This window comes from Ranitomeya variabilis, chromosome 2 (assembly GCF_051348905.1).
Source record: "Ranitomeya variabilis isolate aRanVar5 chromosome 2, aRanVar5.hap1, whole genome shotgun sequence".
Classification (NCBI taxonomy): domain Eukaryota; kingdom Metazoa; phylum Chordata; class Amphibia; order Anura; family Dendrobatidae; genus Ranitomeya; species Ranitomeya variabilis.
The window spans coordinates 115,208,145-115,223,551 of NC_135233.1; the positions used below are offsets into that span (position 1 = coordinate 115,208,145).

General features: G+C 39.1%; 1 protein-coding gene across 1 annotated transcript; it reads right to left on the reverse strand.

Annotated features, from left to right (window-relative positions):
• Positions 1-9,304: 9,304 nt before the first annotated feature.
• On the reverse strand, positions 9,305-13,578 carry VSX1 (visual system homeobox 1). Its single transcript, XM_077292307.1, has 5 exons — positions 13,148-13,578; positions 12,475-12,553; positions 11,925-12,048; positions 11,529-11,709; positions 9,305-11,266 (listed from the first exon to the last, which is right to left on the reverse strand). The coding sequence occupies exons 1-5, from the start codon at positions 13,527-13,529 to the stop codon at positions 10,995-10,997; spliced, it is 1,038 nt and encodes a 345-aa protein (XP_077148422.1). The 5' UTR covers positions 13,530-13,578; the 3' UTR covers positions 9,305-10,994.
• Between the last annotated feature and the right edge of the window lie 1,829 nt (positions 13,579-15,407).

Consider the following 15,407-nt stretch of genomic DNA (forward strand, 5'->3'; position numbering starts at 1 on the left):
ATATTAAGAGGATAAACATTTTGATGGGAGGAGTGCTTCTTTAATCAATCCTCTAATAGGTAATTTATGGAGCACAACTGTAGCTCCTGAGGCACCATATAAACACGATTAGCAGCCATAAATTATGCCTGTTTGTGTCCTATGTAAGTGAAGAAAGCTAAAGGCAGATGGGTCAGCTTATTAACATGCCGGTCATGTGTGGAATTGTTTTGGGATTCATTCCAAATGGGAATTACCCAGATTTCAATTAATAAAGCTTTTGTTCTTTATTCATGTACAAGTTGGCCAGCGGATTCTGTTGGAAATGTTTCAGGGCTCCTGTATTGTACTGTCAGTCTAATTACACATTGCTTTCCCCAGGATAACAAGGCACTTTGTGGCAATTTTTTAACTCTTTTTCTAATCATCTCACAAATAAACTCAAAGGGTCTTTACTGTAATGTGCAATGCTGTTACAGGGGCAGGAAATAGGATGGGATGAATCTAATATATACCCTGTCATTATTGTGCCTCTGACTAAGGGCTGTTGTTTTTCTAGACCAGTGTTTCTCAACTCCAGTTCTCAAGACCCCGCAATAGGTCATGTTTTCAGGATTTCCTTAGTATTGCACAGGTGATAATTTCATCACCTGCTCAAGCATTAATTCCATCGCCTATTCAATACTAAGGAAATCCTGAAAATATGACCTGTTGTGGGGTCTTGAGGACTGGAGTTGAGAAACACTGTTCTAGACAGATGCATAATAGAAGATGTGGTACCATATAGCAGGGGTCTCAAACTCAGCTGGGCATATGGGCTGCACATAGAAAAAATTTAAATTTGATAGTGTCATCTCATCCTGAAAAGGATGTGACCCATCAGTGTAAGTATTTTTTTCTCCCATACAACTTTTTTTTATCACTTTCGGCATTTTTTTATGCCATTCATCGTATAGGTTATGGTACTATGGGTTATAGCCATGTGTAATACCTGTGTCGGCGTCTCTGCATAGACGCCGAGATACTAACTACCTTGGCTACTCTGTTGCTTCCATCGCAGCCCCTGTGCATCAGGGTCGGCACATGCCTCAAAGATCTAGCAGCATGCTTAAGTCACGCACACGCGCACTTGCTGTGCTTTAAAGAGTCAGTGCATGCACTTCTATTGTGCCCACAGCCTAAAGTTGGGAGGCACTTAGTACTTAAGGCACCTCCACTTGTTGGGAGGTGCCTGAGTACCAATTGTATTTAGTCAGTCTGCTAGCTGTTAGCTAGTGATCAGGTCCCTGTACCAGTCCAGGTAAATCTGTACGTCTGCCCATTCTGCTTTCCTGTTCCCATCTTGTCCCGTATCTGAACCTGAAACTGCTTCAGCGGTATCTGAATCCGATATGGCTCCAGCGCTGTACCTGCAACCGAAACTGTTCCGGCGGTACCTGAACCCGAAAATGCTGGGGCAATGCCAGAACCTGAAACTGCTCCTGCGATACCTGAATTCAAAACCGCTCCAGCTGTATTTAACCCTGAAACCACTACAACGGTACCAGAGCCTGAATCCCATGCTGCCAGTACCTGTTCTGGTATTCGTCCCACCTGAATGAGTGGCTACATTTATATCCTCTGTATCCAGTCCCGTGTTGGACTCCTAGTCCATTTTACTGTCCTAACCCATGATGTAAGGTGCCTCGGTGCTGGAATCTGTCCTGGATTATCACCTGGCATCCACCTTCGCCCAAGTATAACCTCACCATCAGGGGCTCTAGTGAAAACTCATGTGGGTGCTTGGCTACGCTCCTCCAGGCTCTCCCGGTCTGTGGCACAATAGGTCCACGATCGACAAGCATGAAACAATGTCACCATCCTGGTCACCTTGTTGAAGCAAATGTCCCCATCCTGGTCACCTTCTTATAGCAAACGACCCCATCCTGGTAACATTTTCATAGCAAATGTCCCTAATGTTACTGCTCTTCACATACACATAAAAAAATCCTTCTCACCTGACCCCACTCCCTCAGCGAATAGCGATCTTTTCTTCCTGCACAAGCAGAGCAGTGCATGGCAGTGACATCATATGCTGCCCACGCCGCCAAGCCAATATCAGCTGATGGCCTCTGAATAGTCTTTTATATAAATTAATGAATTTGGTATTGCCATAATCATATTGACCTAGAGAGTAAAGTTACCATAGCATGTCATTTATACAAAACAGCGCATACAGCTAAATTTAAATTAAAAAATGTGGAATGTGGATAGGGAACCTGTCAGCAGGTTTTTGTACCCCAAAACAAAAATAATCTATGTTACCATAAGTCTCTGTAATGCTGAGTTTTATCCATACCTTTGTTTTAGTAATCTGTGTTTCCATTTCCGAGAAATTCCTTGTCCAATTTTTAAGCCAATGAGCCACAGGTGCAGGGGGATTTAACTTGCACTTACATCTCTACTGTCTTTCTCCCTCTTTTCTCGCCCGTTGCCAGCCTCCCGTCACTGACTGACAAGTCATTCTTCTCCCAGTGACTTGCTCTAGTGCCCAAATATCAAGCAAGCACATCATTGAGAGAATAGAAAAAGGCAAAAAACAGCTCACCCCTCATTGTAGCTTGATCTGCACATCTACTGCGTTGATTAGGCACAGAAAAAGAAAAAGATGATCCACAGTTCATGGAGTCGTGGTTAAAATCATGAAGTCTTTAATCCAGAAGAATTAAAAATCAGTAGAAAAATTAAAAAATACAAAATACAGGAAACAAACATTCTCTATGATGGAGGAGGAGTAGTAAGGGGGATACAAAAAAATTAGGACACAGGCATGTTTTTAGACTTGGTTAAACCCCTTCCTGACATGCGCCATATACATACTGCTCAGCAGGAGCTATGTTCCCTCAAAGAGAAGTATATATATGGCTCCACGATCACGCGGGCTCACGCTGAGTGTAGCTGTGATGGGGTGAGAGCTGACCTTGCAGAAATACCCATGATCAGTCCTAGCACCAATCACAGATGTTTAACCTCTCTGTCAATAGTGACAGCGACATTGAGGAGCATCGCAGAGGAAGGAAGCTCCCTGTCTTCTCCCATAAGCACAACGCATTGTGATCGCGTCGTACCGATGGTCTCCATTGTGATCCTGGGCCGTAAGATGTGGGGTCCTTCAGGGTCCTTTAGGAAAGGAGGCCTGTGAGCGGGACCTGACACGTCTCCTCCCTGCCTGGTAGACACTATTCACATGCCTTGCAGTGCAGAAGCATTGCAGAGTATCATGTTCCATAGTGGGACAATGTAAAAAAGTTATTTAAAATTGTAAAAATATTTTTTAAAAATCCCTAAATAAAGACCAAAAAAAATGAAAAATAACAATCCAATAAATGCATTTATGTATGTAAAAAAATAAACAAAAAAGTACACATATTTGGTATTGCCATGTCAAGTACGACCCAACCTATAAAACTGTTACACTAGTTAACCCCTTCAGTGAACACCTTTAACAAAATAAAAAGCAAGGCAAAAACCTATGCTTTATCAGTATACCACTGAACAAAAAGTTCAATAAAACATTCAAAAAGACGAATGTAAATAAAAATGGTACCACTGAAAACATCATCTTATCCTGCAAAAAACAAGCTGCCATACAACTCTATTAACGGAAAATAAAAAAAGTTATAGCTCTCAGAAAAAGAGCGATGCATAAATAATAATTTTTTCTATAATATCGTTTTTATTGTGTAAAAGTGCCAAAACATAAAACATATTATATAAATGTGGCATTGCTGTAATCATACTGCCTTATCAATTTACACGCTGAAAGGTATAAAAAAAATTTGCTGGTTTTTCTTCATTCTGCCTCCTAAAAATTGGAATAGAAAGCGATCAAAAAATGTCATGTGCCCAAAAATGGTACCAATAATAATGTCAACTCATCCCGCATACGTCAACTCATCCTGCAGCTGTGCTACAGTCACAGCACATTGCATGGAGAGCCCAACAAACATTCTCTCCATGCATGTGCTGTGACAGTGACACAGCCACAACACATGCAGCTGCGGTGGCGATCAGCTGTTCAGCCAGCACGCTCCATGTATCCATGTTCCCTCTGCAGCTTATTCAGTAAGCGCTGTAGCTTGCCGAATAAGCGGGGACCCAAACATATTCGCTTAACTCTACATGGCACCCCCAAACAAGTCCAGCAAAATCTGAGCTCCAATCTGGCGCTTCTTCCCATCTGAGTTTTGCACTGTGCCTGAAAAGTAGTTTTCAACCCTATATGGGGTATCGGTTTACTCAGGAGAAATTGCACAACAAATTTTGGGGTCTATTTTCTCCTGCTCCTGTGAAAATGCTAAATTTGAAGCTAAAAAAACATTTTTGTGGGAATTTTTTTTTTTCTTTAATTTTCAAGGCTCAATGTTATAAACTTCTATGAAGCACCTGGGGATTCAAGGTGCTCATTACACATCTAGAAAAGTTCCCTGAGGGGTCTAGTTTCCAAAATGGTGCCACTCTTGAGGGGAATTTTCCACTGTTTAGGCACATCAGGAGCTCTTCAAATGAGACATGGTGTCCACTAATTATTCCAGAAAATGTAATATTCAAAAAGTCACATGGCGCTCCTTCCCTTCTGAGCCCTGCTTTGCGCCCAAACAGTGGTGTCCCACTCATATGGGGTATCAGTGTGCTTAAAAGAAATAGGCACAACAAATTGTGTGGTCCATTTTTTCCTGTTACCATTGTGAAAGTATTACAAATTGGGTCTAAAGTAAATTTGTTGTGAAAAAAGTTAAATGTTAATTTTTCCACATTCCAAAAATTCATGTGAAGCCCCTGAAGGGTTAATAAACTTTTTGAATGTGGTTTTGAGCACCTTGAGAAGTGCAGATTTTAGAATGATGTCACTTTGGGGTATTTTCTATCATATAGACCCCTCAAACTCACTTCAAATGTGAGGTGGTCCCTAAAAAAATAGTTTTGTAAATTTTGTAACTTCCTAACAAAAAAATAATTATGTTTCAAAAATTGCGCTGATGTAAAGTAGAAATGTGGGAAATGTTATTTATTAACTATTTTGGGTGACATTACTCTCTGATTTAAGGGCATAAAAATTAAAATATAAAAAATTGCAAAATTTTCAAAATTTTCACAAAATTTTATTTTTTTTTTACAAATAAATGTAAGTCATATCAAAATTTTTTACTACTATCATGAAGTACAATATGTCATGAAAAACAGTCTCAAAATTAGTGGGATTCATTGAAGCGTTCGTGAGTTATTACCTCACAAAGTGACAGTGGTCAGAATTGAAAAAAATTTGCCTGGTCAGGAAGGTGAAAACAGGCTTTGGGGTAAAGGAGTTAAACCACATCTAAGAACGCAGTTGCGTTCGAAACACATCTGGTATCCTAATTTTTTTGTGTCCCCCTACTACTCCTCCATCAGAGAGGATGTTTGTCTCCTGTATTTTGTGTGTTTGAATTTTTCCACTGATTTTTAATTCTTCTGGAATGAAGACTGCATGATTTTAACCACGTCTCCATGAACTGTGGATCAGAAGCTAGATCAACGTTTTCCTTCCAAATGCCATCATTCCCAGAACAGCATATGCACAGTAAAGTCCTATGTATGTGCTGCTCCCAGAAATGATAACGCTTGTGCGAGATCTTGGTCCGATGGTGGGAGAGGAAAGAGGAGAGAGGCAGTAGAGATGTAAGTGCAGGGCCAAATACTGTGGACCTGTGGCTCATTAACATAGAAATTGGACAGGGGATTTCTCTTCTCTGAAATGGAAACACAGATAGCTAAAACAAAGGTATGGATTTATTCAATATTGCAGAGAGTTAACACATATGATATTAGTTTGGCATACAACAACTTTCTGACAGGTTACATTTATTATGAAAAAAAAAATTATTGTCCCAGGAGGGGCCAAGTGTGATGTGACATGAAGGCACATAGATTAATGCCATAGCGTTTAGCATGATAAGTATGTACACTGCTCAAACAAATAAATGGAACACTTAAGCAACAGAATATAACTCCAAGTAAATCAAACTTCTGTGAAATCAAACTGTCCACTTAGGAAGCAACACTGTTTGACAATCAATTTCACATGCTGTTGTGCAAATGGAATAGACAACAGATGGAAATTATTAATAATTATCAAGACACACTCAATAGAGGAGTGGTTCTGCAGGTGGGTGAAGTTTTGGTCACTTTAGAATGTTGGTTGTGCTTTCACACTTGTGGTTGCATGTGACGGACTCTACAACCCACACAAGTGGCTCAGGTAGTGCAGCTCATCCAGGATGGCACATCAATGCGAGTGGTGGCAAGAAGGTTTGCTGTGTCTGTCAGCGTAGTGTCCACCAGAGGCTGGAAGTGCTACCAGGAGACAGGCCAGTACACCAGGAGATGTGGAGGGGGCCATAGAAGGGCAACAGCCCAGTAGCAGGGCCGCTACCTCATCCTTTGTGCAAAGAGGAACAGAAGGAGCACTGCCGGAGCCCTGCAAAATGACCTCCAGCAGGCCACAAATGTGCAAGTGTCTGCATAAACGGTTAGAAACCGACTCCATGAGGATGGTCTGAGTGCCCGACGTCCACAGATGGGGTTGTGCTTACAGCCCAATACCATGCAGGACGCTTGGCATTTGCCACAGAACACCAGGATTGGCAAATTCGCCACTGGCGCCCTGTGCTCTTCACAGATGAAAGCAGGTTCACTGAGCACATGTGACAGTCATGACAGTTTGGAGATGCCGTGGAAAGCGATCTGCTGCCTGCAACATCCTTCAGCATGACCGGTTTGGCAGTGGGTCAGTAATGATGCGGGGTGGCATTTCTTTGGTGGGCCGCACAGCCATCCATGTGCTCGCCAGAGGTAGCCTGACTGCCATTAGGTACCGAGATGAGATCTTCAGACCCCTTGTGAGACCATATGCTGGTGCAGTTGGCCCTGGGTTCCTCCTAATGCAGGACGCCAGACCTCATGTGACTGGAGTGTGTCAGTAGTTCCTGCAAGATGAAGGCATTGAAGCTATGGACTGGCCCGCCTGTTCCTCAGATCTGAATCCGATTGAATACATCTGGGACATCATGTCTCGCACCATCCACCAACGTGACGTTGCACCACAGACTGTTCAGGAGTTGGCAGATGCTTTAATCCAGGTCTGGGAGGAGATCCCTCAGAAGACCATCCGCCGCCTCATCAGGAGCATGCCCAGGCATTGTAGGGAGGTCATACAGGCACGTGGAGGACACACACACTACTGATCATCATTTCCTTGTCTTGAGGCATTTCCACTGAAGATGGATCAGCCTGTAACTTCATTTTCCACTTTGATTTTGAGCATCATTCCAACTCCAGACCTCCGTGGGTTATTAGTTGTGATTTACGTTGATCATTTTTAGGTTTTATTGTTCTCAACACATTCCACGATGTAATGAATAAAGATTAACAACTGGAATATTTCATTCAGTGATATCTAGGATGTGGGATTTTAGTGTTCCGTTTATTTCTTGAGCAGTGTATATTACTTTATATACATATGTATGCAATTTCAATTTCAATGTTGTGTACATATTATATCTAGTTATATATTTGTATATTATGCAATCCTCAACATTGAAGTTGAAATATCAAGAAGGACAAGCCAAAAGGTTATGCAAATCAAACTAGCAGGTGTTGCCAACATCCGCAAGTGGTCAAGTGTTCAAGTACCTTGCTCAAATCGGTGGCATGACCTGGAGCAAAGTGCTCCCTGTGCTAGAGATGTTCTTTATGGCAAGCTCTCTGTGCTTAAACATGCTCCTTGTGCCAAGCTCTCTGCACTAGACATGCTTCTTGTGCCATACTTCCTGTGCTAAACATGGTCCATATGGCATGCTCCCTGCGCTAGGCATGCTCCTTGTGCCATGCTCCCTGCGCTAGACATGATCCTTGTGGCATGCTCCTTACACTAGTCATGCTCCCTGTGCTAGAAATGGTCCTTGTGCCATTCACCCTGCACTAGATATGCTCCTTGCGCTAGGCATGCTACCTGTGACATGCACCCTGAGCTAGGCATACTTACTGTGCTTGACATGCTCCATGCGTTAGGGCAGACGGAGAGTGATTCTTACTGCATGCTGATAATGAGGCCAGGCAGATGAAGAAATTAGTCTCTTCACATTGTTGTGACTAAGAACTGAGAGAGATACTGAGGTTTATGCAAGGAAAATGCAGTGTAACTCCCTGAAAACTGTAATGGTCTTATCTACATTTCAAATGTTCAACAAATGATTTTAAGTGCTGTGCCTTTCTGTGTGTATTGCTAATCATATGTGCCTCATTGTTAAACTGCAACCCCCTGTCTGCCTCATTGAAGTTGAGCTGCTATGTTTTTGTGGCTCATTGAATGCTTACCATTATGCTTGAGTGACTCTTTGGGAAAGTCAAGGTTTGTTTGAGTTCAAAAACTATCTCTACAAGTTCCTTCACGATTGATTACGTCTTCTACTATATGTTCCCTTGTCCTACGCACTACATCTGCAGCCTCAGCCAGTGTGTTATGATACTCTAATTCCGAAAAGCTCCAGTGTTGCACCAATTTCAGTGTCCATTTGCCATCCAAGGAGATTCATTTATGTCTTAGGCAACGTTGAGTATTTGGTCAGTATTTTACATAAGTATTTGTAAGCCAAAACCAGGAGTGGGTGAAAGATACAGAAGTGGTGCACGTATTTCTATTAATGGGTTTTTCATGCCCCTTTTTGCTTATTTGCACATGATGTACAGGTCTATGTGACTCAGTTCTATAGCCAACCCAGCCCACTTCTCTGTCTCTGCCTTAGTTATGTGGAGAAGGGGGCTGGCTTAATGAATTAAGAATGACACACAGCGAGCTACATCATGTGCCAATACACAGAGAGGGGAAGAAGCTCTCTAAGTATGTTTAAATTAACATGGAAGTGGAGATGCCGGGTCAGTGACTGAAGTCAGGCCAACCGAGAAACGTTCATAATTGAAATATATTTGTAAATTCAATTACAGTAATTTCAGTTTTAAAAATTAAATTATTTCTCACCTCACCAGATAGCTCCTTTAACCCTGGAAATCTGCACTTAGAACACTTTTTTGTGAATTAATTTAAATTGTTTTGAAATAAAAATATCTGGAAGCAATAGTGAAAATGAATGGCCTCCATACAAATAAACCTTTCTACTGTACAATCTATTGACATGGTCAACTGGCCTGTCCTTGCTCTTAGACATTTCTAATTTTTTGTATCATCTTGCAATCACAGTTTTTGCCTTTTTGGTCACATGTCAATCACAAACACAACCGATTTAAAAGATACAGAAATCTTTATTGGTTTGTATATAATAAATATATGATAAAATATAACAAACAAATTTAAAAACCCCTGGCTACCAAAGTGCTTCAATACATAAATATAAAATGGCCGCGACACAAGCCGAACATTAGAACACAGATTTACAGACAATTCAAATAATTACAAACATCTCCTATTCTGTCTTCACAAAATGTATTTGAACATCCTTTTTCATGTTCTATGCATAGATAAGTGAGGAACAAGCTCTTTTTGTCTATCTGAGCTTATAAAAGTTTATATTTATATACAAAATATACAATGAATATATATAAGGCTGTTGATTTTTTATAAATTTTCACAAATTGAAATATTAAATAAAAAGTTGACCTTTCATCTAAATGTTTAACATATGCAGATGCATCCAAGGATAAACACTTATTTAAACCCTTGGTCCTAGTGACTTAAAATATTACAGATTTTTGGAGTTAATAAATGTGGATTAAAAATGGCTACAAAAAAACACATTTTTGCTAAAAAAAAACCAAAAAACCAAGAACAATGCTATACCCAATTAATAGTTTTTAATGTTTTGCATTAACTTGCATTAGTTCAAAACTGCGAAAAAAATATTTCCAGTCTCAAAATATTTATTATTGCTTTATTTGAACTGTTGGGGAAATAAAATAATCATTTAAAGCTAAGTTTATTAATGGAGTGTTAACTAAAATATTTTTTATAAATATAGGTTTAGATTCTAAAAATCTGAGTTCAATTTTTGTTACTTTTTTGTTTGTTTTTACCATAAAATCCATAAATCATTTAGATTTGTTTAATGCATACAAATATTTGTAATATAGTGAACTCATTGGAACTTTAATTTTTTTAATATCCATATGATAATATATAGAAAGTTATTAATATCTCATTTTTTGGAGATATGAATGGAATGAACTATTTTAAACATGCTAATGCACATATGATTTCAATTTAATTTATCTTAATGAGAATACCTTTTTTCATATTGTTAATTTAATAATGAAAGTTTGAAATACTGCATAAAAGAGTAAAAAAAAATAAAGATGTAAAATTCGTATAGAAATATATAGTGTTTCTTGAACCTCTTTCAGTTAGAAACACAGGAAAGAAGAATATTTTAAATACTGTGTAACAAATATTTCCTAACGGTAAAATTTTATTTTTGATTAACAAAATAGGGGTGAGTTATATCTGTAAATATTCATTTTTTTATATTAAAAAAAAATTTGTACATGATATTTATGAAGTTGAATTTGTCACAGCCTAACTTTTTAATTTTTTTTTTAACCAAAATGAAATTGAGTTTTGGTGATATATTTTATTGTACTGACAAGGTGACACTCCAAAAGTATCTGGTGTAGCCACCATATTAATTATTTATAGAAAAGAAATATTTAAAAAAGTTGATTTGAACAAGAGAATCCAAATGACATATTACCTATTCTTGTATACATAAAAAAAGCTAAGAAAATAGTCATTAATTTACACAATTACACTATTAGCTTATGCTCTGATAAAGAAATAAAAAAAACTGCAATAAAGTTTTCAGAAATTGTTGATTGAAATACATGTGCAATAATTGTTCATGATTGTATTTGGCCCTGCCGTTCTTTCCCTTTCCAGCCCCCTCCCAACCCATTACCAGCCTCTCTCCTCTGACCTAAAAACAGTCGGCTCAGTGCTCGCTGTCTGTGGTGTCATTTTGACTGTCTCTGCTGGATCCATGCCTTATTATATTGCATGGTGCCTCTTGTTTTGCTGTGCTTGAGAGGTCAATGGCTCTTTCTTCAGATATGTCCATACTATTGCCTCTGTCCTGTATGTTCCTATGGGACTCTGATGGCCTGGATAATAAATTATCGATATGATGTTCCCCCCTGTAAATATCTGGTGCTTGTTCATCCACATCTGCCTTCCTGGTGATGTCTACAGATTTTTTGTGCATGCCTAAAAAGTAAAAAAATAAATATTTTAGATCATTAATTGCAAAACATTACACCTGCTAACAAGTGGTAAAATATATTGTTGTATTTCATTTCATAATTGTATGTATTTCCATTTGTGAAAACTTTATTGAAAGCTTCAGCGTTAAAAATAAGTGTTAAAAATCTTGGACTAATCTTAGAAAATATTCAGAGACAATTTGCTCTTACTTATCCCTTATAAATATAAGTAGGTTTTAAGGTATGAACTGCAAAAGCTTCCTCACCCAATAGCCAAGGAGCACAGGAGCCAACAAGCCCATTCTTTGCCGAGTTGATGATGGACTCAGGTAGTGGGATGGAGTGCCTCACCATGGCACCATACAGCCCATATTCTGCCATAACACTGCTCCTGCCCCAACACTTCTCACGCTTTCTCCACTTAGCCCTCCTGTTCTGGAACCAGACCTTTAATGCACAATAGCAAAATGTGATCAACATTACAAAAAGTGATGGTCAAAGCAGACACTTTAAAATAGTAATGATGTCTACGCCCTTTAAATAAAAAATTATCCACAAAATGTATTGCCACCCTCTCCCGTTTTTGGTTGTTACAATAACATATGAACTCCATATCTGGGAATTTGGAGTAGTAGTAATATATAACGTTTCTGATATGTTACCTGTATTCTGTCCTCGGGCAGTTCTGTCTTGAGAGCCAACATTTCTCTGGCATACACATCAGGATAATGAGCTTCATTGAAGGCTTTCTCTAATTCCTCCAGCTGATGAGCAGTAAATACAGTCCTGCAGATATAGATATATGATTATGGACCATTGCCATCATTTGCCAAAATACATAGCCCTCTAGTCCACCAGTATCACTCTGATGACAACATAAGCCAGAAAGCCATAACTTGAAATAGTAGGTCTAGTGTTAGGCCCTTGGGCTTGGATCCTAAAGTCTTTTGGTCTTGATGTTTATAGTTGCCCGGCTGGTGTTGGTATTCAAGGTGGGTCTAAATTTAGACATTTTCTGAAGTGTAAAATGATTGTTAATCATCTTATTTTTACAGGTTATGGAAGATAATACTCCATACGAGCCTGTACCAATGGTCATAAATGTTCTGCTTGAATGTCAATATACAACATATTATCTTTTTACAGGCCAAAGTACCACTATTTATATATTTGTGGTCATTGTGAGTCATAAAGTAAAGATATCTAAATCACCTGTGTCTTCTCTTCTTTCTTTTTGCTTGTGATCCAGATGCCTTCGAATCACTTTTATCTCCTAGGAGGCTGTCATCATCTGGAAATGCAAAGATGGACTTCAGTATTGCTCCCCATGCATAATAAAACAGTACAAGTAGAACATAATAAATAATAATAGATTATAAAAAATTTCTTTCATGTTCAACTGTATATTTACAATGTTTAACATACGGACACAGCAATTCATTAGCTGGTAACATAAGCTCAGTTCAGGCTAAAGGGGAAAGTTGTACGATGTATTTACTACCTGCCATTCAGCACCACAGAAAGGTCATACAAGCTGGACAGCTCTCTGATCCAGGGCTCTCTTATCTCCAACAATCACTTTCTCAAGCGGCTGTCACACATGGAAGCATTGCACACCAACAAATACATGTTTCATACACTAAAAGGACCATACTGAACAGCTACAACATAAAACCATAAAAACTCTTCTTGTAGGAACATCTTCTTGTTTTGGGGATAGCATAATAACTTTTTTTTAATCCATTAAAAAGCATATTCCTATTTATATTACCTCAAATAGAAATGGTAATATGATATAGTATTCACAGTTTACATGTAACATAATTTTTAGCCCTTTTTAGTATGGCATACGTAGATATTTTATATGCAATAAATGTTTAGTTACCAGAGATATTTTCCTTGTGCTTGTCTGAGCTGTGGATGTACTGATGATCGGCTCTAGGCTGTAGAAATGGTATGTGAGTTGGGAGAAGACAAGTAGTCCCAGTGGGTTGTTGAGAGGCAAAACCACACAGAAACCCCAACCCAAGGGGCAGCGAGCCATTAGCCATGGAGATCCCACCAAGACCTCCACCTGGACCTTCACAGCTGGGAAGAGAAACTGATGGTGGCTGTAGCTCCGCTTCTAGACCAAGCAGGTCAGTGATAGCAAAGCCTTTGGATCTCATTGCAGGTCCATGAAAACGTCCCGATTTCTCATTTCCCGCACTTGGGGCCAGGATCTTCACTTTTGATTTGCCCTCTGAGATGTCATCTCGCCCAGTCATGACTGTATGAATATGGGATAAGTTAACTTTCTCTTTTCTGACTACCAGGCTGATCTGAAGGATATAAGAGGTCAGTGCCAGGCAGGGGGTTTTTATGTTACTCCCCAGCTCCAATAAGCTCCTGGACATGCCCCTTGCCGTGTTTAGAGATGGTTCCACCTTCCTCTCAATCCCACAGGATTAATTGGCACCAATTCACCCCCACTCCCCCCTATCCTTTGCAATCCGATAAATTCCCTGGCTCTAACCTCCTGTTTCTTTCTCCCTCCTCCTCTTGGTCATTTTATTCTATGCAGGATGACAGATTTCACTTAACTTTACATCTGTTGAGGAGACCCTTTGTCTAATAGTGAATGGCGCATAGCGACCTAACACAGTGAGTTAAAACCCCTCCTTTTCATTGCCCTCTGATTGATTCTGACACATAACTACCAGACCACAACAGGGGGTACTGATATTACCAACACCAGGAGAAAACAGGGAGGAAGGACAAGGCTAAACCTCCTGACATTCAAGTGACCAGTGATCCAGTATATCTGGGGTTAATCCTCACAAGGGAAAAACTTATTTTAGCCAATTTTTCTTACTAATAGGTATTAGATGCAAATTCCAAATTACTGAATACATATTTATCTTATGATGCTACTTTGATACTCACATTAGTTTTATTCTGTTTTCTGCATGATGCATTTTATATATATGTTTTCTTAGCAATAATGATTTTGTTATGAAATTGTTTAAACGCCTGTAGTCACATGATACCTCACTCAGATAATTAGATTTTGGGATATGAAATATGTAGCTAAGTGTCCCACATACTGTGTTTTGTTGTTTTTTTTTTTAGGGGGGGGGGTTGTACAGTCATTTCTCTTTATATAGAACTTATATGTGTCGTGAGCACTAACCTGCCCATGCAAACTGAAATTCCAATTTTCTAATTAACCTATAGCTTCCGACCAGGTCATAGATCTGTTGTTGTGGAAATGTGCTCATCATGTAGAGGCCTTTAGTTATTGATTTATTCTTTTCTATGTGATAGAATCACAGGTGCAAGCAGCCAGGATCCAGTGCCTCAATATGCAAAGGGCAACAGCACAACGAATGGCCCCACAGATGTGGAGAATGGGGGTTTTAGAAATTTTGCATTAGGGTCAAGGAACATTATGCTATATTTCCGTTGTAACTAGTTATATCACATCCTTTAATTAGTCACATAAACATGGGTGTATCACCAAAAGCAAACTTTTAGCAAATTATAGTATTTACAAGTAGATTAACATGCCATGAGAATTATTTATTTCATATTTTTATATTTGTTCTTCCATTAATTTGAAATACAATAAAAAGATTTGTTCTTCTGAAATGTACAATAAAACAGATTACTTCAATGCGTTTAGTATGTCTGTCCCTTCTATTGCTTTGTAAATGGCAACTCACAAGTAGGAGGCATGTGTTATAGGGTAAAGTGGTCATGAAGGCTGGGATCCATTTGGATGACTTGTTGGCCTTGTCTTCAGTGTGCGCCTACCCAGGCTGAACTGGCTGATAATAGGGAGGAGTAGATTGTATTTGCAGCACAAAAAAATGGTGATGACAAAAACTTTAGGCATCTTGTAGCAAAACAAGAGAAAGTTTCATACCATTTGACGAATTCTTGCTAAATATTTACTTTTTTACCTACAAAATTATTAATATGTGCACTGCCACTCACCTGTATGTGAGAGTCCTACAATGCATGCACATATTACATTTTTGTTGAATATTTTTTGCCACAAAAAATGCAGCGTTTCAGGGTATGTTCCCATGGTCAGTAAATGGTACGGGCTAGACGCTGTGTACATCCACAGCATCCAACCTGCAGCGGCCAGATGTTACAGC

Coding starts and splice junctions, on each gene's coding strand:
- VSX1 (XM_077292307.1), bottom strand. CDS start 13,529: ATGACTGGGCGAGATGACATCTCAGAGGGCAAATCAAAAGTGAAGATC. Junction 12,049..12,474: donor AGAAAGAAGAGAAGACACAG/GTGATTTAGATA, acceptor CTATATCTGCAG/GACTGTATTTACTGCTCATC. Junction 11,267..11,528: donor CTGTGCTCCTTGGCTATTGG/GTGAGGAAGCTT, acceptor TTTACTTTTTAG/GCATGCACAAAAAATCTGTA.